Source organism: Oncorhynchus clarkii, chromosome 19 (assembly GCF_045791955.1).
Source record: "Oncorhynchus clarkii lewisi isolate Uvic-CL-2024 chromosome 19, UVic_Ocla_1.0, whole genome shotgun sequence".
NCBI classification, from domain to species: Eukaryota; Metazoa; Chordata; class Actinopteri; order Salmoniformes; family Salmonidae; genus Oncorhynchus; species Oncorhynchus clarkii.
This window is the reverse complement of record NC_092165.1, coordinates 1,832,172-1,857,175: the sequence shown is the minus strand read 5'-3', so window position 1 is coordinate 1,857,175 and position 25,004 is coordinate 1,832,172. Positions and strand designations below refer to the sequence as shown.

General features: G+C 51.4%; 1 protein-coding gene across 1 annotated transcript in view; it reads right to left on the bottom strand.

Annotated features, from left to right (window-relative positions):
* LOC139375506 (NEDD4-binding protein 2-like) overlaps positions 1 to 25,004 on the bottom strand; it is a 36,556-nt gene that overhangs the window by 11,120 nt on the left and 432 nt on the right. Inside the window, exons 2-14 of the mRNA XM_071117338.1 lie at positions 18,075 to 19,143; positions 17,679 to 17,803; positions 15,811 to 15,899; positions 14,799 to 14,875; positions 13,427 to 13,720; positions 9,853 to 11,815; positions 8,737 to 9,729; positions 5,786 to 6,467; positions 5,274 to 5,359; positions 3,451 to 3,496; positions 2,843 to 3,066; positions 1,790 to 1,908; positions 971 to 1,124 (exon numbers count right to left, since the gene is read on the bottom strand). Coding sequence (XP_070973439.1) covers positions 971 to 1,124; positions 1,790 to 1,908; positions 2,843 to 3,066; positions 3,451 to 3,496; positions 5,274 to 5,359; positions 5,786 to 6,467; positions 8,737 to 9,729; positions 9,853 to 11,815; positions 13,427 to 13,720; positions 14,799 to 14,875; positions 15,811 to 15,899; positions 17,679 to 17,803; positions 18,075 to 19,143 — 5,921 coding nt within the window. The remainder of the gene's footprint in view (positions 1 to 970; positions 1,125 to 1,789; positions 1,909 to 2,842; positions 3,067 to 3,450; positions 3,497 to 5,273; positions 5,360 to 5,785; positions 6,468 to 8,736; positions 9,730 to 9,852; positions 11,816 to 13,426; positions 13,721 to 14,798; positions 14,876 to 15,810; positions 15,900 to 17,678; positions 17,804 to 18,074; positions 19,144 to 25,004) is intronic.

Genomic DNA, 25,004 nt, shown 5'->3' with positions numbered 1-25,004 from the left:
CAGAACACTGACCAGGGTCTGAATCCACCTCTCTGTCAACAACAGAACACTGACCAGGGTCTGAATCCACCTCTCTGTCAACAACAGAACACTGACCAGGGTCTGAATCAACAACAGAACACCGACCAGGGTCTGAATCAACAACAGAACACCGACCAGGGTCTGAATCCACCTCTCCGTCAACAACAGAACACTGACCAGGGTCTGAATCCACCTCTCTGTCAACAACAGAACACTGACCAGGGTCTGAATCCACCTCTCTGTCAACAACAGAACACCGACCAGGATCTGAATCAACAACAGAACACCGACCAGGGTCTGAATCAACAACAGAACACCGACCAGGGTCTGAATCCACCTCTCCGGGACGCAGAGATGTAGCCTCCTACTATGGACAACAGGTGGGGGGGGGGGGGGGGTTACAGACAGGGACGCAAAGATGTAGCCTCCTACTATGGACAACAGGCGGGGGGGGGGGGTTACAGACAGGGACGCAGAGATGTAGCCTCCTACTATGGACAACAGGTGGGGAGGGGGTGGTTACAGACAGGGACGCAAAGATGTAGCCTCCTACTATGGACAAACAGGTGGGGGGGGGGGGGCTCACAGACAGGGACGCACACTGACCAGGGTCTGAATCCACCTCTCTGTCAACAACAGAACACTGACCAGGGTCTGAATCCACCTCTCTGTCAACAACAGAACACCGACCAGGGTCTGAATCCACCTCTCTGTCAACAACAGAACACCGACCAGGGTCTGAATCAACAACAGAACACCGACCAGGGTCTGAATCAACAACAGAACACCGACCAGGGTCTGAATCCACCTCTCTGTCAACAACAGAACACCGACCAGGGTCTGAATCCAACTCAACTCACGCTGTGAGTACGGGGTGTGTGTGTGTGTGTGTGTGTGTGTGTACCTTGTCTCGTTCCTTGCTGGGAGTACGGGGTGTGTGTGTGTGTACCTTGTCTCGTTCCTTGCTGGGAGTACGGGGTGTGTGTACCTTGTCTCGTTCCTTGCTGGGAGTACGGGGGGTGTGCTCTGGGGCCACAACGTTTCTCACAGGACCCTCGTCCAACATAGACCTCAGAAACTGCTCCGTCTGCACCAGACAGTAACTACACACACACACACACACACACACACACACACACACACACACACACACACACACACACACACACACACACACACACACACACACACACACACACACACACACACACAGAGGGATATATTAGCTATTATTCACATATGAAACACTAACACACCCCTACCCCGATTTGAAGTTTGTGTGTGTGTCTCTCTGTGGACTGTAACTGTGTGTGTGTGTGTGTGTGTGTGTGTGTTTATGTGGTGTGTGTGTGTGTGTGTGTGGTCTCTGTGGACTGTAACTGTGTGTGTGTGTGTGTGCGTGTGTGTGTGTTTATGTGGTGTGTGTGTGTGTGTGTTTATGTGGTGTGTGTGTGTGTGTTTATGTGGTGTGTGTGTGTTTATGTGGTGTGTGTGTATGTGGTGTGTGTGTGTGTGTGTGTGTGGTCTCTGTGGACTGTAACTGTGTGTGTGTGTGTGTGTGCGTGTGTGTGTGTTTATGTGGTGTGTGTGTGTTTATGTGGTGTGTGTGTGTGTGTGTGTATGTGTGTGTGTGTGGTCTCTGTGGACTGTAACTGTGTGTGTGTGTGTGTGTGTGTGTGTGTGTGTGTGTGTGTTTATGTGGTGTGTGTGTGTGTTTATGTGGTGTGTGTGTGTGTGTGTGTGTGTGTGTGTGTGTGTGTGTATTAACTTGTGGTCTCTGAAGATGTCCTGTAGGAAGTGTCTGTCTATGCTGGGGAACAGGTCAAAGAGCTGAGTCTCCTTCATCATGGCAGCTCCATCTCTCCTGTTAACACCACCTGGACCAGACTGAGGAGGATAGAGAGAGACAGACAGGTCAAAGAGCTGAGTCTCCATCTCTCCTGTTAACACCACCTGGACCAGACTGAGGAGGAGAGAGAGACAGACAGGTCAATGAGCTGAGTCTCCATCTCTCCTGTTAACACCACCTGGACCAGACTGAGGAGGAGAGAGAGACAGACAGGTCAAAGAGCTGAGTCTCCATCTCTCCTGTTAACACCACCTGGACCAGACTGAGGAGGAGAGAGAGACAGGTCAAAGAGCTGAGTCTCCATCTCTCCTGTTAACACCACCTGGACCAGACTGAGGAGGAGAGAGAGAGAGACAGGTCAGTGAGCTGAGTCTCCATCTCTCCTGTTAACACCACCTGGAACAGACTGAGGAGGAGAGAGAGAGAGACAGGTCAAAGAGCTGAGTCTCCATCTCTCCTGTTAACACCACCTGGAACAGACTGAGGAGGAGAGAGAGAGAGACAGGTCAAAGAGCTGAGTCTCCATCTCTCCTGTTAACACCACCTGGAACAGACTGAGGAGGAGAGAGAGACAGACAGGTCAGTGAGCTGAGTCTCCATCTCTCCTGTTAACACCACCTGGAACAGACTGAGGAGGAGAGAGAGAGAGACAGGTCAAAGAGCTGAGTCTCCATCTCTCCTGTTAACACCACCTGGACCAGACTGAGGAGGAGAGAGAGAGACAGGTCAATGAGCTGAGTCTCCATCTCTCCTGTTAACACCACCTGGACCAGACTGAGGAGGGGAGAGACAGACAGGTCAAAGAGCTGAGTCTCCATCTCTCCTGTTAACACCACCTGGACCAGACTGAGGAGGAGAGAGAGAGACAGACAGGTCAAATCAGAAGGTGAAAGGGTGATGCCAGTGTGTGTATATACATGCCAGTGTGTGTGTGTGTGTGTATATGCCAGTGTGTGTGTGTGTGTGTGTTACCCTCTCCATGTTCTCCTGTAGAGCCCGTTCTTCAGTCATGATGTCCCTGAGAGAGACATGAGGGCGGGACACACTCCAGTGGTCCAGGATTGGCAACTCATCCCGAGACTCCAATTGGCCGCTCGGAGACGCAAAGCCGTCTGGACCAATCAGGAAGTGAGCTGGGCGTGACCCGTCCCTGAGCCCGGTTTTGGCCGTCTGTGATTCGCCCCAGTGGACAGAGCCTGGTAAAACCAGGAAGTAGAGCAGGATAGAACAGGAAAACATGGGTAATGGAGTTTTAGTTTACCCGTAGTTTTGTAGTTTTTAGGACTTTAAAACAAACTGTAACTTGTGAAAGCTTAACATATATAAATTCTACACGGATGATGTATCAGTAAATCTATATTATATTACAGTAACACACAAAACTATTCAACAAATTAACAACAATGATTTGATGACCATGACGCCTTAGTTTGTATGCGTGTGTGTGTGTGTTACCTGGGTCAGTGGTGTGTGTGTGTGTTACCTGGGTCGGTGGGGTGTGTGTGTGTCTGCTTGTGTGTGTGTGTGTGTGTTACCTGGGTCAGTAGTGTGTGTGTGTGTGTGTGTGTGTGTGTACTCACTCTCTTGTAGTAGATGGTAGGAGAGTGCTGCTTGTCTCTGCTTCTCCTAGAAAGACAACCGCAGACTTAAAACACACACCACTGACCCAGGTAACACACACACACACACACACACACACACACACACACACACACACACACACACACACACACACACACTACTGACCCAGGTAACACACACACACACACACAAGCAGACACACACACACACACACACTACCGACCCAGGTAACACACACCCCACCGACCCGGGTAACACACACCCCACCGACCCGGGTAACACACACACACACCACACTGACCCAGGTAACACACACACACACATACCCCCCACTGACCCAGGTAACACAAACACACACCACCGACCCAGGTAACACACACACCCCCGACCCAGGTAACACACACCCCACCTGACCCAGGTAACACACACACCCCACCGACCCAGGTAACACACCCCCCACCTGACCCAGGTAACACACCCCCCACCTGACCCAGGTAACACACACACCCCACCTGACCCAGGTAACACACACACCCCACCTGACCCAGGTAACACACACACCCCACCTGACCCAGGTAACACACACACCCCACCTGACCCAGGTAACACACACACCCCACCTGACCCAGGTAACACACACACCCCACCTGACCCAGGTAACACACCCCCCACCTGACCCAGGTAACACACCCCAAATGACCCAGGTAACACATACCCCATCTGACCCAGGTAACACACCCCACCTGACCCAGGTAACACACCCCACCTGACCCAGGTAACATACCCCACCTGACCCAGGTAACATACCCCACCTGACCCAGGTAACACACCCCACCTGACCCAGGTAACACACCCCCACCTGACCCAGGTAACACACCCCACCTGACCCAGGTAACACACCCCACCTGACCCAGGTAACACACCCCACCTGACCCAGGTAACACACCCCCCACCTGACCCAGGTAACACACCCCACCTGACCCAGGTAACACATACCCCACCTGACCCAGGTAACACATACCCCACCTGACCCAGGTAACACACCCCACCTGACCCAGGTAACACACCCCACCTGACCCAGGTAACACACCCCACCTGACCCAGGTAACACACCCCACCTGACCCAGGTAACACATACCCCACCTGACCCAGGTAACACACCCCACCTGACCCAGGTAACACACCCCACCTGACCCAGGTAACACACCCCCCACCTGACCCAGGTAACACATACCCCACCTGACCCAGGTAACACACCCCACCTGACCCAGGTAACACACCCCACCTGACCCAGGTAACATACCCCACCTGACCCAGGTAACACACCCCACCTGACCCAGGTAACACACCCCCACCTGACCCAGGTAACACACCCCACCTGACCCAGGTAACACACCCCACCTGACCCAGGTAACACACCCCACCTGACCCAGGTAACACACCCCACCTGACCCAGGTAACACCCCCCCCACCTGACCCAGGTAACACATACCCCACCTGACCCAGGTAACACACCCCACCTGACCCAGGTAACACACCCCACCTGACCCAGGTAACACACCCCACCTGACCCAGGTAACACATACCCCACCTGACCCAGGTAACACACCCCACCTGACCCAGGTAACACACCCCACCTGACCCAGGTAACACACCCCACCTGACCCAGGTAACACACCCCCACCTGACCCAGGTAACATACCCCACCTGACCCAGGTAACACACCCCACCTGACCCAGGTAACACACCCCCACCTGACCCAGGTAACACACCCCCACCTGACCCAGGTAACACACCCCCACCTGACCCAGGTAACACACACCTGGACAGTGTCCTTCCATTTCTGGTGCAGCAGTCTGGCCATGTTGAGGTCCATCCTCACAGAGTAGTCATCAGGAGAACACACACCTGGCAACCAAGCACAGGAGAGCTGAGGGAGTGTGTCTGGGGTGTGGGTGTGTTACCTGGGTCAGTGGTATGTGTGTGTGTGTTACCTGGGTCAGTGGTGTGTGTGTGTGTGTGTTACCTGGGTCAGTGGTGTGTGTGTGTGTGTTACCTGGGTCAGTGGTGTGTGTGTGTGTGTTACCTGGGTCAGTGGTGTGTGTGTGTGTGTTACCTGGGTCAGTGGTGTGTGTGTGTGTGTGTTACCTGGGTCAGTGGTGTGTGTGTGTGTGTTACCTGGGTCAGTGGTGTGTGTGTGTGTTACCTGGGTCAGTGGTGTGTGTGTGTGTTACCTGGGTCAGTGGTGTGTGTGTGTGTGTTACCTGGGTCAGTGGTGTGTGTGTGTGTGTGTGTTACCTGGGTCAGCGGTGTGTCTGTGTGTGTGTGTGTTACCTGGTAGGACACCAACAGGGCCAAACAGCTCAACCAGCTGCAGAGCCAGTTCTGTAGGCAGCTTCAGTTCAACACTCTGGATGTCCACGAGTCTGTCCCTCCTCTTCTCCTTCTCCTTCCTCCCTTTCCTCTCCTCCTCCTCCTCTCTCCTCTCCATCTCCTCCAGCTGGGCTAGGAGCGACTGGGTCACCTCGTCTACGCAATACAGCTCCTCGTCTCCCTCCTCCTCCTCCTTCTCCCATTTCTCCCACTGCTCTGCGCCAGCTCCGCTCTCCGAGTCCCGAACCACTTCCTGCTCCGCCACATCTCTTCCTGGTGGTCTGTGCTCCAGACGAGTGGACTCTCCCAAGGGGGTGTTTTGTTCCTCTGAGCCGCCCCCACCCCCAGACACCGGATGGTTCAGTCCACTAACCCCACCTACCCCTTCGTCCACGCCCCCTCGTGTCCTCCACGTCTCCTCTTCCTCCTCCCCTCTTCCCAATACAACAACCGCCTCGCTATCAGAAAAGCTGGAGGCCGAAGCCTGTTCCCCTGGGGGCGTAACCCGCCCCTCCGTCCTCTCCTCCAGGGACACACCTACGGCCATGTCCAGATCTTCATCACCCTCTTCTTCATCCTCCTCTTCCTCTAGGAAGAGTCTCTCCCCAGAGTCTAGCAGCAGATTACTGGTCCACTCCAGATCCTGAGGGAGAGAGGAACCAATGGTACATTTAAAATTAATTTAGGATGGCCTCGCTATATAGGGAACGGGAACCTACTGCCTCGCTATATAGGGGACGGGGCCCTACGGCCTCGCCATATAGGGGACGGGGCCCTACGGCCTCGCCATATAGGGGACGAGGCCCTACGGCCTCCCCATATATGGGACGGGGCCGTACGGCCTCCCCATATAGGGGACGGGGCCCTACTGCCTCCCCATATAGGGGACGGGGCCCTACTGCCTCCCCATATAGGGGACGGGGCCCTACTGCCTCCCCATATAGGGGACGGGGCCCTACTGCCTCCCCATATAGGGGACGGGGCCCTACTGCCTCCCCATATAGGGGACGGGGCCCTACTGCCTCCCCATATAGGGGACGGGGCCCTACTGCCTCCCCATATAGGGGACGGGGCCCTACTGCCTCCCCATATAGGGGACGGGGCCCTACTGCCTCCCCATATAGGGGACGGGGCCCTACTGCCTCCCCAAATAGGGGACGGGGCCCTACTGCCTCCCCAAATAGGGGACGGGGCCCTACTGCCTCCACATATAGGGGACGGGGCCCTACTGCCTCCACATATAGGGGACGGGGCCCTACTGCCTCCCCATATAGGGGACGGGGCCCTACTGCCTCCCCCTATAGGGGACGGGCCCTACGGCCTCGCTATATAGGGGACGGGCCCTACGGCCTCCCCATATAGGGGACGGGGCCCTACTGCCTCGCTATATAGGGGACGGGGCCCTACTGCCTCCCCATATAGGGGACGGGGCCCTACTGCCTCGCTATATAGGGGACGGGGCCCTACTGCCTCGCCATATAGGGGACGGGGCCCTACTGCCTCGCCATATAGGGGACGGGGCCCTACGGCCTCGCCATATAGGGGACGGGGCCCTACGGCCTCGCCATATAGGGGACGGGGCCCTACGGCCTCGCCATATAGGGGACGGGGCCCTACGGCCTCGCCATATAGGGGACAAGGCCCTACGGCCTCCCCATATAGGGGACGGGGCCCTACGGCCTCCCCATATAGGGGACGGGGCCCTACTGCCTCCCCATATAGGGGACGGGGCCCTACTGCCTCCCCATATAGGGGACGGGGCCCTACTGCCTCCCCATATAGGGGACGAGGCCCTACGGCCTCCCCATATAGGGGACGGGGCCCTACGGCCTCCCCATATAGGGGACGGGGCCCTACTGCCTTCCCATATAGGGGACGGGGCCCTACTGCCTCCCCATATAGGGGACGGGGCCCTACTGCCTCCCCATATAGGGGACGGGCCCTACTGCCTCCCCATATAGGGGACGGGCCCTACTGCCTCCCCATATAGGGGACGGGGCCCTACTGCCTCGCTATATAGGGGACGGCGCCCTACTGCCTCCCCATATAGGGGACGGGGCCCTACTGCCTCACTATATAGGGGAAAGGGTTTCATTTGGGACTCAGACATAGATAGACTAGTGTCCTGTCCAGGGGGTGTCCTGGTACATCAAGCTGTCTCTCTACAGAAACAGGAGATAGACTAGTGTCCTGTCCAGGGGGTGTACTGGTACATCAAGCTGTCCCACTACAGAAACAGGAAATAGGGCAGGAGCCAATAGGGCAAGATGAAATAGGGCAAGAGCCAATAGGGCAGGAGCCAATAGGGCAAGAGGAAATAGGGCAGGAATCAATAGGGCAAGAGGAAATAGGGCAGGAGCCAATAGGGCAAGAGGAAATAGGGCAGGAGCCAATAGGCTGTTCTGGCTCAGACAAGGTTTACTTCCTTTACACAGATAGAGCCTCAGCCAATACAACAACACACAATAAGCAATAATAACAACAACAACAACACACAATAAGCAATAATAACAACAACAACAACACACAATAAACAACAACACACAATAAGCAATAATAATAACACACAATAAAACCACCACCAACACACAATAAACAACAACACACAATAAACAACAACACACAATAAACAACACACAATAAACAACAACACACAATAAACAACACACAATAAACAACAATACACAATAAACAACAACAACAACACACAATAAACAATAACAACACCAACAACACACAATAAACAACAACACACAATAAACAACAACAACAACACACAATTAACAACAATAACAACACCAACAACAACACACATAAAACAACAACAAACAATAAACAACACCACACAATAAACAACAATAACAATAATAATAACAACAACAACAATAATAATAAACAACAAACATCCCGACCTGCTGACACGTGTCATAGAGGTCCTCCAGAGTGTGTCTGTTGACTAGTTTAAAATGGCGTCTGAGAATGACGAGGTTCTGCTGTCTGGTCCGGCCCTCCTCCAGCTCCCTCTCCTCCACCTGGCTCCCCTTCTCGTGCGTCACACGGTACGGCACCACGCGCTGGCCGGAGGGGTGAACCGCGACGCCCGCCGAGACCGCCGTCGATACCTCTGGGAGGAAACGGGAAGGGTTGCCGTGGAGAATGGCGAGGGTGTTGTTAGGGGGAAAGTGGTATCCCGCGGCCTCGGTTGGGTTGTCGCGCTGATTGTGGTCGAGACGCCAGAGGAAGGCGAAGTCTTGCGGGTCGGTCTGGGAGGAGCGATCTGTGTCGGCCAATGACGGAGGAGGGGAGGGGCGGTGGGGGTTAGGGTTAAGGTCAGGGTTGAGATTAGGGTAGAGGTCAGGTTGGAGGTTAGGTTTGAAGTTAGGGCTGAGGTTAGGGTTGAGATCGAGGTTAGGGTTAAGGTCAGAGTCGAGATTAGGGTTGAGGTTAGGGTTAAGGTCAGGGTTGAGGTCAGGCTTGAGGTTAGGGTTAAGGTCAGAGTCGAGATTAGGGTTGAGGTTAGGGTTAAGGTCAGAGTCGAGATTAGGGTTGAGGTTAGGGTTAAGGTCAGGGTTGAGGTTAGGGTTGAGGTCAGGCTTGAGGTTAGGGTTAAGGTCAGGGTTGAGGTTAGGGTTAAGGTCAGAGTCGAGATTAGGGTTGAGGTTAGGGTTAAGGTCAGGGTCGAGGTTAGGGTTAAGGTCAGAGTCGAGATTAGGGTTGAAGTTAGGGTTAAGGTCAGAGTCGAGATTAGGGTTGAGGTTAGGGTTAAGGTCAGAGTCGAGATTAGGGTTGAGGTTAGGGTTAAGGTCAGGGTTGAGGTTAGGGTTAAGGTCAGGGTCGAGGTTAGGGTTAAGGTCAGAGTCGAGATTAAGGTTGAGGTTAGGGTTAAGGTCAGGGTTGAGGTCAGGCTTGAGGTTAAGGTTAGGGTTAAGGTCAGAGTCGAGATTAGGGTTGAGGTTAGGGTTAAGGTCAGGGTTGAGGTTAGGGTTAAGGTCAGGGTCGAGGTTAGGGTTAAGGTCAGAGTCGAGATTAAGGTTGAGGTTAGGGTTAAGGTCAGGGTTGAGGTCAGGCTTGAGGTTAAGGTTAGGGTTAAGGTCAGAGTCGAGATTAGGGTTGAGGTTAGGGTTAAGGTCAGGGTTGAGGTTAGGGTTAAGGTCAGGGTCGAGGTTAGGGTTAAGGTCAGAGTGGAGATTAGGGTTGAGGTTAGGGTCGAGGTCAGAGTGGAGATTAGGGTCGAGGTCAGAGTGGAGATTAGGGTCGAGGTCAGAGTGGAGATTAGGGTCGAGGTCAGAGTGGAGATTAGGGTCGAGGTCAGAGTGGAGATTAGGGTCGAGGTCAGAGTGGAGATTAGGGTCGAGGTCAGAGTGGAGATTAGGGTCGAGGTCAGAGTGGAGATTAGGGTCGAGGTCAGAGTCGAGATTAGGGGCAAGGTCAGAGTTAGGGTCGAGGTCAGGGTCGAGGTCAGAGTCAGGGTCTATCTGTGGTTTGGGGGAGGGAGGGGTGTCGTTTGTGAAGGTGAGCGCCAGCTTGCACTGTTCCTCAGCCCTGCGACTCTGCCTCCGCTCCTCACTGCCCCCACCAAGATGGCCGACTTCACCTTCCACCCTGGTCTCACTAGCGTCAGTGCACTGACTGACCTCACCAACATGGCTACATTCACCAGCTTCCACACTGCCCTCACCAATATGGCTGTCACTATCAGTACAATGACTGCCCCCACCAAGATGGCCGTCTTCACTTTCCATCCTGGTCTCACTAGTGTCAGTACACTGACTGACCTCACCAAGATGGCTTCCTTCTACCTCCAACAAGTCTTTCTCAACTAAACCCTGAGTCCCCCCCTCTCCGGCGGCCTGAATGGTCTCTCCCTCCCTCTGCTCCACGGTGTTGGATCCAACCACCTGGGTTGAGTTAGGGTTAGCCGACACACAGTCAGGTAATTCCTCCCGACTCAGGACTCGGTCTTTATCCGCCTCCCCTCTCCTCCCTCCTGCCACACCCCTCTCTCCTCCTTCTCCAAGTGAACGGTCTGAGCTAAGGGAGGGGACGAGGGAGGGGCAGGTGGGCAGGGGGAAGGAGTCAACACCTGTCTGTAAGAGCTCTAGAAGCTTCTGGAACTCTGTGACATGAGGCCCGCGACCAGGATGCCCTTCTGATTGGCTGCCTCTGGGATCTGCCTCCTCCCCCTCACCACCTCCCTCTCCCTCCCTCCCAGCGCGCCTCGCATTCCTTCCTCCTCCTCCTCCTCTTCTTTGCTCCAGTACCTCCTCTGAAGGCCAGTCTCCAACAAACTCCAACAACTCAGGCCACCCCCTCTCTCCCACATCCCACACCCTCTCTCCCCCATCACCCACCCTCTCTCCCCCATCACCCACCCTCTCTCCCCCATCACCCACCCTCTCTCCCACATCCCACACCTGCTCTCCCCCATCACCCATTTCTCCCACCAACTTCCCTCCTCCATCCTCTCTCTCTTCATCCCCCTCGCTCACTGATTGGCTAGCAGGCTCCAGCCTATCAGAGTCCGTCTTCCTAGTTCTACTCCTCCTCTCTTTCCTCACCCTCTGACCAATCGACTCGGAGAAAGCCACGGGCCTCTCGTCGTCACCATGGAGATCTGCACTAAACACAGACTCCACCAGACAGTGGGGAATTCCTGTCTCTCCCTCTTCCTCCCCCCTGTTCCCCTCGTCGTCCGGTTGCCACGGAGCTTCCGGTTCAGAGACCACCGTCCCTAAATCAAGAATATCCTCTTCATCCAGAATTTTAGAATTGTCCAGAATCGCACATTTTTCCGAGGCCTGTTCACTGAGGGAGAGGGACTCTGTGGACCCGTGGGCAGAGCTGTGGCCCGGGGTTCTGGCTCTCCCGGAGCGGCCGACCGACGACACGTCGGGAAGCGAGGAGGAGAGCTGGGGGCAGGACCTCTCAGAGCCCTGGACCAATCGCTGCTCTCCTAGCAGGTCACGGCGGGCCTTGTCTGAGGACTTGGGCCTATCAGGAGAAAGAGAGACAGAGAGACAGAGACAGAGAGAGAGAGAGAGAAAGAGAGACAGAGAGAGAGACAGAGAGACAGAGAGAGAGAGAGAGAGAAAGAGAGAGACAGAGACAGAGAGAGACAGAGAGATCATCTTTTCATTGTGACTTCAATTCAAGCAGCCTGAAACTAACCTTAGCCCTGGCCATAACCTTAACCATAGGCCCTATCCCTGGCCATAACCCTAACCCTAGGCCCTATCCCTGGCTCTAACCCTAACCATAGGCCCTATCCCTGGCCCTAACCCTAGGCCCTAGCCCTTAACCCTAACCATAGGCCATATCCCTGACCCTAACCCTAGGCCCTATTCCTAACCCTAGGCCCTATTCCTAACCCTAGGCCCTATCCCTGAACCTATCCCTAACCCCAGGCCCTATCCCTGACCCTATCCCTGACCCTATCCCTAGGCCCTATCCCTGACCCTAACCCTAGGCCCTATTCCTAACCCTAGTCCCTATCCCTAGGCCCTATCCCTGACCCTAGGCCCTATCCCTAACCCTGGCCCTATCCCTGACCCTATCCCTAACCCTAGGCCCTATCCCTAGGCCCTATCCCTGACCCTATCCCTGACCCTATCCCTAGGCCCTATCCCTGACCCTAACCCTAGGCCCTATTCCTAACCCTAGTCCCTATCCCTATGCCCTATCCCAAGGCCCTATCCCTAACCCTAGGCCCTATCCCTGACCCTAGGCCCTATCCCTGACCCTAGGCCCTATCCCTGACCCTAGGCCCTATCCCTGACCCTATCCCTAGGCCCTATCCCTGACCCTAACCCTAGGCCCTATTCCTAACCCTAGTCCCTATCCCTAACCCTAGGCCCTATCCCTAACCCTAGGCCCTAACCCTGACCCTATCCCTAACCCTTATCCCTGACCCTAGGCCCTATCCCTGACCCTATCCCTGACCCTATCCCTAGGCCCTATCCCTGACCCTAGGCCCTATCCCTAACCCTGGCCCTATTCCTGGCCCTAACCCTACCCTAGGCCCTAACCCTGGCCCCAACTCTGGCCCTACCCTAGGCCCTGGCCCTATCCCTAGGCCCTAACTCTGGCCCTACCCTAGGCCCTATCACTAACCCCTAACCCTGGCCCTAACCTTAACCCTAGGCCCTAACCTTAGCCCTAACCCTGTCCCTACCCTAGGCCCTAACCCTGTCCCTACCCTAGGCCCTGTCCCTACCCTAGGCCCTGGCCCTAACCCTGGCCCTACCCTAGGCCCTGGCCCTAACCCTGGGCCCTAACCCTAGGCCCTAACCCTGGCCCTATCCCTGACCACAACCCTGGCCCTATCCCTAACCCTGACCACAATCCTGGCCCTATCCCTAACCCTGACCACAACCCTGGCCCTATCCCTAATCCTGGCCCTATCCCTGGCCCTATCCCTAACCCTGGCTCTAATCCTAAACCTGGCCCTATCCCTAACCCTGGCCCTAACCCTATCCCTGGCCCTATCCCTAACCCTGGCCCTAATCCTAAACCTGGCCCTATCCCTAAACTTGGCCCTATCCATAACCCTGGCCCTAATCCTAACTCTGGCCCTATCCCTAGTCTCCTGGTGAGGACACTTACTGTGACGGGCTAGCCTCCTGATGGGGTGGGCTTGGGTCCTGTTGGGGGGGTAGTTTGGCCTCCTGATGGGGTGGGCTTGGGTCCTGTTGGGGGTGTAGTTTGGCCTCCTGATGGGGTGGGCTTGGGTCCTGTTGGGGGGGTAGTTTGGCGTCGTGATGAGGGGGTCGTGTTGGGTCGTAATGGGGGGGTAGTTTGGGGTGAGAGCTCCCCATGATGGAGTGAATGGTCACGTGACGATCATAATTTTCCATCATCCAACGGATCTTCTCTGCTTTAACACTGTGCCTAGTACGTCTAGAGAGAGAAAGGAGAGGGGAGGGAGAGGGGAGGGAGGGAGGGAGAGAGAGGGGAGAGAGCGAGGAGGGGAGAGAGGAGGGAGAGGAAGAGAGGGAGGGGAGAGAAAGCGGGGAGAGGGGGGGGGCAAAAGAGGAGGGGTTATCCATTTAATTTTTCATTTCGACTTCAATTCAGATGAATTTGTAATAACTTTATTAGTGGTTTGTTTACATTAAATCAAAGTCCATCCTATCATAATAACTTTATTGGTCATTTACATCAATTCAAAGTATATGGTTTTATATGTTGTTCGGGATGTGTATGAGGAAGTGAATTCAGATGACCAGCATGCATCTGTTCAGAAACTAACTGTGAGAACTTTCAGAGTCTTCTGGATTGATGATGAACTGAAACCTGTGACAGGTCAAAGATATAATGCCCAGCATGCACCTGTTCAGAAACTGTGACAGGTCAAAGATATGATGACCAGCATGCACCTGTTCAGAAACTGACAGGTCAAAGATATAATGCCCAGCATGCACCTGTTCAGAAACTGAGAGGTCAAAGATATAATACCCAGCATGCACCTGTTCAGAAACTGTGACAGGTCAAAGATATGATGACCAGCATGCACCTGTTCAGAAACTGACAGGTCAAAGATATGATGACCAGCATGCACCTGTTCAGAAACTGACAGGTCAAAGATATGATGACCAGCATGCACCTGTTCAGAAACTGTAATAACTTTATTGGTACCTCTCCAGGTGTTTCGTAATAACTTTATTGGTACCTCTCCAGGTGTTTCGTAATAACTTTATTGGTACCTCTCCAGGTGTTTCGTAATAACTTTATTGGTACCTCTCCAGGTGTTTCGTAATAACTTTATTGGTACCTCTCCAGGTGTTTGGTAATAACTTTATTGGTACCTCTCCAGGTGTTTGGTAATAACTTTATTGGTACCTCTCCAGGTGTTTCGTAATAACTTTATTGGTACCTCTCCAGGTGTTTGGTAATAACTTTATTGGTACCTCTCCAGGTGTTTCGTAATAACTTTATTGGTACCTCTCCAGGTGTTTGGTAATAACTTTATTGGTACCTCTCCAGTTCCCTGGGTTTGTTCTTCCACCAGGTACTAGGCTCCCGGAACAGAACCTTGTAGTTGTGCCTCAGAGCCTGTAGGGACATACAGCACATCCTACCATTAGACTGTGTGGGGACATACAGCACATCCTACCATTAGACTGTGTGGGGACATACAGCACATCCTACCATTAGACTGTGTGGGGACATACAGCACATCCTACCATTAGACTGTGTGGGGACATACAGCACATCCTACCATTAGACTGTGTGGGGACATACAGCACATCCTACCATTAGACAGTGTGGGGACATACAGCACATCCTACCATTAGACTGGGTGGGTACATACAGCACATCCTACCATTAGACAGTGTGGGGACATACAGCACATCCTACCATTAGACTGTGTGGGGACATACAGCACATCCTACCATTACACTGTGTGGGGACATACAGCACATCCTACCATTAGACAGTGTGGGGACATACAGCACATCCTACCATTAGACAGTGTGGGGACATACAGCACATCCTACCATTAGACAGTGTGGGGACATACAGCACATCCTACCATTAGACAGTGTGGGGACATACAGCACATCCTACCATTAGACAGTGTGGGGACATACAGCACATCCTACCATTAGACAGTGTGGGGACATACAGCACATCCTACCATTAGACTGTGTGGGGACATACAGCACATCCTACCATTACACTGTGTGGGGACATACAGCACATCCTACCATTAGACTGTGTGGGGACATACAGCACATCCTACCATTACACTGTGTGGGGACATACAGCACATCCTACCATTAGACAGTGTGTGTGTGTGTAGATGTGGGTGTGTGTGTGTGTGTGTGTAGGTGTGTGTGTGTGTGTGTGTGTAGATGTGTGTAGGTGTGTGTTTGGTAAAAGACATACACCAGTATAATACATAAACTTGAATAACTATTGAAATGTATTTCTGATTAAAATGGAACACAGTTTGTATTTTCACATTAAAGAAAGAAGAGAGAGACCATAGTTACGTAGGGTTTCATCTCCCAGCCCTGCATGTTGGTGTTGTCAATAACAACAGGAGAGAAAGAGGCCTCCATCACTTCCTGGGCTGAGGACATCAACACCATGTTATTCAATGGGAAACAGAGACCATTTACATGGTTAGGGTGTAGGGGTTAGGGTGTAGGGGTTAGGGTGTAGGGGTTAGGGTGTAGGGGTTAGTTAGGGTGTAGGGGTTAGGGTGTAGGGAGGGGTTAGGGTGTAGGGGTTAGGGTGTAGGGGCTAGGGTGTAGGGGCTAGGGTGTAGGGGTTAGGGTGTAGGGGTTAGGGTGTAGGGGTTAGGGTGTAGGGGTTAGGGGTGTAGGGGTTAGGGTGTAGGGGTTAGGGTGTAGGGGTTAGGGTGTAGGGGTTAGGGTGTAGGGGTTAGGGTGTAGTATATGTTGGTGTTGTCAATAATAACAGGAGAGAAAGAGGCCTCCATCACTTCCTGGGCTGAGGACATCAACACCATGTTATTCAATGGGAAACAGAGACCATTTACATGGTTAGGGTGTAGGGGTTAGGGTGTAGGGGTTAGGGTGTAGGGGTTAGGGTGTAGGGGTTAGGGTGTAGGGGTTAGGGTGTAGGGGCTAGGGTGTAGGGGCTAGGGTGTAGGGGCTAGGGTGTAGGGTGTAGGGGTTAGGGTGTAGGGGTTAGGGTGTAGGGGTTAGGGTGTAGGGTGTAGGGGTTAGGGTGTAGGGGTTAGGGTGTAGGGGCTAGGGTGTAGGGGCTAGGGTGTAGGGTGTAGGGGTTAGGGTGTAGGGGTTAGGGTGTAGGGGTTAGGGTGTAGGGTGTAGGGGTTAGGGTGTAGGGGTCAGGGTGTAGGGGTTAGGGTGTAGGGGTTAGGGTGTAGGGGTTAGGGGATAGTATATGTTGGTGTTGTCAATAATAACAGGAGAGAAAGAGGCCTCCATCACTTCCTGGGCTGAGGACATCAACACCATGTTATTCAATGGGAAACAGAGACCATTTACATGGTTAGGGTGTAGGGGTTAGGGTGTAGGGGTTAGGGGTGTAGGGGTTAGGGGTGTAGGGGTTAGGGTGTAGGGGTTAGGGTGTAGGGGTTAGTTAGGGTGTAGGGGTTAGTTAGGGTGTAGGGGTTAGTTAGGGTGTAGGGGTTAGTTAGGGTGTAGGGGTTAGGGTGTAGGGAGGGGTTAGGGTGTAGGGGTTAGGGTGTAGGGGTTAGGGTGTAGGGGTTAGGGTGTAGGGTGTAGGGGTTAGGGTGCAGGGGTTAGGGTGTAGGGGTTAGGGTGTAGGGGTTAGGGGATAGTATATGTTGGTGTTGTCAATAATAACAGGAGAGAAGGGGCTAGGGTGTAGGGTTAGTTAGGGTGTAGGGTTAGTTAGGGTGTAGGGTTAGTTAGGGTGTATGGTTAGTTAGGGTGTAGGGTTAGTTAGGGTGTAGGGTTAGTTAGGGTGTAGGGGTTAGTTAGGGTGTAGGGTTAGTTAGGGTGTATGGTTAGTTAGGGTGTAGGGTTAGTTAGGGTGTAGGGTTAGTTAGGGTGTGGGGTTAGTTAGGGTGTGGGGTTAGTTAGGGTGTAGGGTTAGTTAGGGTGTAAGGGTTAGTTAGGGTGTAGGGGTTAGTTAGGGTGTAGGGGTTAGTTAGGGTGTAGGGTTAGTTAGGGTGTAGGGTTAGTTAGGGTGTAGGGTTAGTTAGGGTATAGGGTTAGTTAGAGTGTAGGGGTTAGTTAGGGTGTAGGGGTTAGTTAGGGTGTATGGTTAGTTAGGTTGTATGGTTAGTTAGGGTGTAGGGGTTAGTTAGGGTGTAGGGGTTAGTTAGGGTGTTAGGCTGTAGGGTGTAGGGGTTAGGGTCCCCTAAAGCTGAGGGGTTAGGGTGTAGGGTGTATACCTCTAGCGTGGTTCCATTCGTGGGCCTCCCCTAAAGCTGAGGGGTCGTAGCGATAGTCCCCATGACGACAGAAATAATCATCCGTGCTCAACACCACCCCATGTGGGTTCTGTTCCAGCATGGCCCTACACACACACACACACACACACACACAGAGATAACACACACACACGCGCACGCACACACACACACACACACACACAGGGATAACACACACACACACACACACACACACACACACAGGGATAACACACACACAGGGATAACACACGCATGCAAGCACACACGATTATTGCTGAGTGTGGTTAACATTATTGTAAACACACACACACACACACACACACCCATCCAACACCCCGCCCACCCCCTATACACACCCCTAACACGTCCCCTTACCGGGCCAGGGTGGACTTGCCCGACCCAGGAGCTCCCCGTAGCAGCACTAGGACACGCCCCTCCAGCCGGAGCCTACCATGTTGCCCAGAGAGGAGGGGTGCTCTGGGGCCAGCAGACACCCCCCCTGTCCAAGACCTGGGGACGGTAGGGGCTTGACCGAAAGGGCCCTGGGCCAACCAGTGGGAGGCGGGTGTGGCTCGGGTGTGCCAGGAGGAGGGGCTTAGCGCCACAGGGACGATAAATGCCGGCCCCGTTGCCTGATTTCCGCGGGCATGCGGTTGGAACTCCGGCGCTCGAATATTCCAGAACGACGGGTTGGCGAGTCGCTCTTCTTCTCCTGCGACGCTCGTCTTCGTCCTCGCCCCCCTTACTACGCCGCCTGGTGGTACGGTCCGCTCGCCCTCTGGATGAACAGTGAACTGGTCCAGTTTCCTGTATGCCTGGAATGCAGAGGATGGCGATGAAGTCAGATGGCCGAAGTCCAGTAATGACCGTTGCCGCCGGTAACCGGCTGCTCCTCCAGAGAAGTTGAGGCTCAGGTCAGAGACAGGGGAGTGAGGTCCGCTAGCCTGCCCAGCTGAGAACACCCTGTCTGGGGATGGCTGGTCCCCTGTGAGCCCCCTCCTGGAGGCTGAGGCTCTTGGGCTGGACTGGAGCGGCTGTGGCAGGGCCTGCTGCTGGGCGCCCGGGGGCTGAACGAGCAAGGAGAGGGAAGAGACGGATGAGGAAGAGGAGGAGGAGTGAAGATCACCGTGGTCCCTCTCTCCAGCTTCCTGCTGTATGGTAAGATTCTCCAGCTCACGGTCGATCAGAACATCAAACTCTTCTGTCAAGTCAGTGGTCAGGTCCTGGTTATCTTCGCTGAGGAGAGGAGGGGCCCGTCGGGGAGGGGAGAGGGGGACAGCGGACTCCCCCGTAGGAGGGTGGGGGTGAAGGTCTGGTTTGGAGGAGTTGTGTTGGGGGCTGAGGAGAGCTGCGGTAAGCTCGAACCCGGAGAGGAGGGGAGGGAGGGGGCCAACACGCTCAGCTGCTACAGACAGCTCCAGGAGAGAATCCATCGCATTCTCAACTACAGGAAGAGACATGGAAAGAGAGAGAGAGAGAGATGGTAGGAGATAGAGGGGGGAGATGGTAGGAGAGAGAGAGAGAGAAAGAGAGAGAGAGAATGGTAGGAGAGAGAGAGGTGGTAGGAAAGAGAGAGAGAGGGAGATGGTAGGAGAGAGAGAGACGTGGTAGGAGAGAGAGAGAAAGATGGTAGGAGAGAGAGAGAGAGAGAGAGAGAGAGGGGAGGTGGTAGGAGAGAGAGAAAGATGGTAGGAGAGAGAGGGGGGAGATGGTAGGAGAGAGAGAGAAGGGGAGATGGTAGGAGAGAGAGAGAGGTGGTAGGAAAGAGAGAGAAGGGGAGATGGTAGGAGAGAGAGAGAGAGGTGGTAGGAAAGAGAGAGAAGGGGAGATGGTAGGAGAGAGAGAGAGAGGTGGTAGGAAAGAGAGAGAAGGGGAGATGGTAGGAGAGAGAGAGAAAGATGGTAGGAGAGAGAGAGAAAGGGAGATGGTAGGAGAGAGAGAGAAAGGGAGATGGTAGGAGAGAGAGAGAAAGGGAGATGGTAGGAGAGAGATATGGGGAGATGGTAGGAGAGAGAGATAAGGGGAGATGGTAGGAGAGAGAGAAGGGAAGATGGTAAGAGAGAGCGAGAGAGAGAGAGAGGTGGTAGGAAAGAGAGAGAAGGGGAGATGGTAGGAGAGAGAGAGAGGTGGTAGGAAAGAGAGATAAGGGGAGATGGTAGGAGAGATGGTAGTAGAGAGAGAGAAGGGGAGATGGTAGGAGAGAGAGAGAAGGGGAGATGGTAGGAGAGAGAGAAAGGGAGATGGTAGGAGAGAGAGAGAGGTCGTAGGAGAGAGAGAGAGGTCGTAGGAGAGAGAGAGAGGTCGTAGGAGAGAGAGAGAGAGAGAGGTGGTAGGAAAGAGAGAGAAGGGGAGATGGTAGGAGAGAGAGAGGTGGTAGGAGAGAGAGAGAAGGGGAGATGGTAGGAGAGAGAGAGGTGGTAGGAGAGAGAGAGAAGGTGAGATGGTAGGAGAGAGAGAGGTGGTAGGAGAGAGAGAGAAGGGGAGATGGTAGGAGAGAGAGAGGTGGTAGGAGAGAGAGAGAAGGGGAGATGGTAGGAGAGAGAGAGGTGGTAGGAGAGAGAGAGAAGGGGAGATGGTAGGAGAGAGAGAGGTGGTAGGAGAGAGAGAGAAGGGGAGATGGTAGGAGATAGAGAGGTGGTAGGAGAGAGAGAGAAGGGGAGATGGTAGGAGAGAGAGAGGTGGTAGGAGAGAGAGAGAAGGGGAGATGGTAGGAGAGAGAGAGGTGGTAGGAGAGAGAGAGAAGGGGAGATGGTAGGAGAGAGAGAGGTGGTAGGAGAGAGAGAGAAGGGGAGATGGTAGGAGAGAGAGAGGTGGTAGGAGAGAGAGAGAAGGGGAGATGGTAGGAGAGAGAGAGGTGGTAGGAGAGAGAGAGAAGGGGAGATGGTAGGAGAGAGAGAGGTGGTAGGAGAGAGAGAGAAGGGGAGATGGTAGGAGAGAGAGAGGTGGTAGGAGAGAGAGAGAGAGATGGTAGGAGAGAGAAAGGTGGTAGGAGAGAGAGGTAGGAGAGGTGGTAGGAGAGAGAGGTGGTAGGAGAGAGAGAGAGAGGTGGTAGGAGAGAGAGAGGTGGTAGGAGAGAGAGAGAAAGGGAACAGTTGGTTAAATGAACTCTTTAGCCGTGTGACGTGTACAGTTGTGGCCAAAAGTTTTGAGAATGACACAAATAATAATTTCCAAAGTCTGCTGCTTCAGTGTCTTTAGATATTTTTTTGTCAGATGTTACTATGGAATACTGAAGTACAATTACAAGCATTTCATACGTGTCAAAGGCTTTTATTGACAATTACATGTTTATTCATGGCTGTGTTCTTTGGCAAAATTGTGAGTGAGCCCACTCGGTTGGCTGAGAAGCAACCCCACACATGAATGGTCTCAGGATGCTTTACTGTTGGCATGACACAGGACTGATGGTAGCTCTCACCTTGTCTTCTCCGGACAAGCTTTTTTTCCGGATGCCCCAAACAATCTGAAAGGGGATTCATCAGAGAAAATGACTTTACCCCAGTCCTCAGCAGTCCAATCCCTGTACCTTTTGGAGAATATCAGTCTGTCCCTGATGTTTTTCCTGGAGAGAAGTGGCTTCTTTGCTGCCCTTCTTCTTGACACCAGGCCATCCTCCAAAAGTATTCGCCTCACTGTGCATGCAGATGCACAAACACCTGCCTGCTGCCTAATCAACTTTAGGAGACGGTCCTGGCGCTTGCTGGACTTTCTTGGGCGCCCTGAAGCGTTCTTCACAACAATTGAACCGCTCTCCTTGAAGTTCTTGATGATCCGATAAATGGTTGATTTTGGCACAATCTTACTGGCAGCAATATCCTTGCCTGTGAAGCCCTTTCTGTGCAAAGCAATGATGACGGCACGTGTTTCCTTGCAGGTAACCATGGTTGACAGAGGAAGAAAAATTATTCCAAGCACCACCCTCCTTTTGAAGCTTCCAGTCTGTTATTGGAACTCAATCAGCATGACAGAGTGATCTCCAGCCTTGTCCTCGTCAACACTCACACCTGTGTTAACGAGAGAATCACTGACATGATGTCAGCTGGTCCTTTTGTGGCAGGGCTGAAATGCAGTGGAATTGTTTTGGGGGGGGATTCATGGCAAAGAGGGACTTTGCAATTAATTGCAATTCATCTGATCACTCTTCATAACATTCTGAAGTATATGCAAATTGCCATTATACAAACTGAGGCAGCAAACTTTGTGAAAATTAATGTTTGTGTCTCAAATTTTGGCCACGACTGTACACACATGTAAATATAATAAGTCACAATGTACTGTTGAACTGTAGTCTCAATGTGTACTGTAGTCCCAATATGTACTGTTGAACTGTAGTCTCAATATGTACTGTTGAACTGTAGTCCCAATATGTACTGTTGAACTGTAGTCCCAATATGTACTGTTGAACTGTAGTCCCAATATGTACTGTAGTCCCAATATGTACTGTTGAACTGTAGTCTCAATATGTACTGTTGAACTGTAGTCCCAATATGTACTGTTGAACTGTAGTCCCAATATGTACTGTTGAACTGTAGTCTCAATATGTACTGTTGAACTGTAGTCCCAATATGTACTGTTGAACTGTAGTCCCAATATGTACTGTTGAACTGTAGTCCCAATATGTACTGTTGAACTGTAGTCACAATATGTACTGTTGAACTGTAGTCCCAATATGTACTGTTGAACTGTAGTCCCAATATGTACTGTTGAACTGTAGTCCCAATATGTACTGTTGAACTGTAGTCTCAATATGAACTGTAGTCTCAATATGTACTGTTGAACTGTAGTCCCAATATGTACTGTTGAACTGTAGTCCCAATATGTACTGTAGTCCCAATATGTACTGTAGTCCCAATATGTACTGTTGAACTGTAGTCCCAATATGTACTGTTGAACTGTAGTCTCAATATGTACTGTTGAACTGTAGTCCCAATATGTACTGTAGTCCCAATATGAACTGTAGTCCCAATATGAACTGTAGTCCCAATATGTACTGTTGAACTGTAGTCCCAATATGTACTGTTGAACTGTAGTCCCAATATGTACTGTAGTCCCAATATGTACTGTTGAACTGTAGTCCCAATATGTACTGTTGAACTGTAGTCACAATATGTACTGTTGAACTGTAGTCTCAATATGTACTGTTGAACTGTAGTCCCAATATGTACTGTTGAACTGTAGTCTCAATATGTACTGTTGAACTGTAGTCCCAATATGTACTGTAGTCCCAATATGTACTGTTGAACTGTAGTCCCAATATGTACTGTTGAACTGTAGTCCCAATATGTACTGTAGTCCCAATATGTACTGTTGAACTGTAGTCCCAATATGTACTGTTGAACTGTAGTCTCAATATGTACTGTTGAACTGTAGTCCCAATATGTACTGTTGAACTGTAGTCTCAATATGTACTGTTGAACTGTAGTCTCAATATGTACTGTTGAACTGTAGTCACAATATGTACTGTTGAACTGTAGTCTCAATATGTACTGTTGAACTGTAGTCACAATATGTACTGTTGAACTGTAGTCTCAATATGTACTGTTGAACTGTAGTCCCAATATGTACTGTTGAACTGTAGTCCCAATATGAACTGTAGTCCCAATATGTACTGTTGAACTGTAGTCTCAATATGTACTGTTGAACTGTAGTCCCAATATGTACTGTAGTCCCAATATGTACTGTAGTCCCAATATGTACTGTTGAACTGTAGTCCCAATATGTACTGTTGAACTGTAGTCCCAATATGTACTGTTGAACTGTAGTCCCAATATGTACTGTTGAACTGTAGTCTCAATATGTACTGTTGAACTGTAGTCCCAATATGTACTGTTGAACTGTAGTCTCAATATGTACTGTTGAACTGTAGTCTCAATATGAACTGTTGAACTGTAGTCCCAATATGTACTGTTGAACTGTAGTCCCAATATGTACTGTTGAACTGTAGTCCCAATATGTACTGTAGTCCCAATATGTACTGTTGAACTGTAGTCCCAATATGTACTGTTGAACTGTAGTCCCAATATGTACTGTTGAACTGTAGTCTCAATATGTACTGTTGAACTGTAGTCTCAATATGTACTGTTGAACTGTAGTCCCAATATGTACTGTTGAACTGTAGTCCCAATATGTACTGTTGAACTGTAGTCTCAATATGTACTGTTGAACTGTAGTCCCAATATGTACTGTTGAACTGTAGTCTCAATATGAACTGTAGTCTCAATATGTACTGTTGAACTGTAGTCCCAATATGTACTGTAGTCCCAATATGTACTGTTGAACTGTAGTCCCAATATGTACTGTTGAACTGTAGTCTCAATATGTACTGTTGAACTGTAGTCTCAATATGTACTGTTGAACTGTAGTCTCAATATGTACTGTTGAACTGTAGTCTCAATATGTACTGTTGAACTGTAGTCTCAATATGTACTGTAGTCCCAATATGTACTGTTGAACTGTAGTCCCAATATGTACTGTTGAACTGTAGTCCCAATATGTACTGTTGAACTGTAGTCCCAATATGTACTGTTGAACTGTAGTCCCAATATGTACTGTAGTCCCAATATGTACTGTTGTACTGTAGTCCCAATATGTACTGTTGAACTGTAGTCCCAATATGTACTGTTGAACTGTAGTCCCAATATGTACTGTTGAACTGTAGTCCCAATATGTACTGTTGAACTGTAGTCTCAATATGTACTGTTGAACTGTAGTCCCAATATGTACTGTTGAACTGTAGTCCCAATATGTACTGTTGAACTGTAGTCCCAATATGTACTGTTGAACTGTAGTCCCAATATGTACTGTTGAACTGTAGTCCCAATATGTACTGTTGAACTGTAGTCCCAATATGTACTGTTGAACTGTAGTCCCAATATGTACTGTTGAACTGTAGTCTCAATATGAACTGTTGAACTACAGTCACCTCGTGACATCGGGGATTATGCAACAACATGATCACACAGTCAGCACACACGACATTGAAATACACGCTAACGCGGAGTTATCCTATTCACAAAATAGGAAAGTCAATTGTTCGCCTGGATGCTTTTTTTGACTGTGATTATTCATCTTATGTAAAAAAAAAAAATATATATATATTTTTTTGTGGTTTAGATTGAGTGTCGGGTGTAAGTGGAGGAGCAGGGATGTGTGGGAGAGAGGTGACGTCACATAACGTCTGACATAACGTTGATCAACATAATCAATCATATGATCAATATGGGAAATATCGGTCAAAGGGACCAGCATTCCTGTTGCAACAACGCACCCAACCAATCACGTTAGGTACATACTTAATATCTAGAT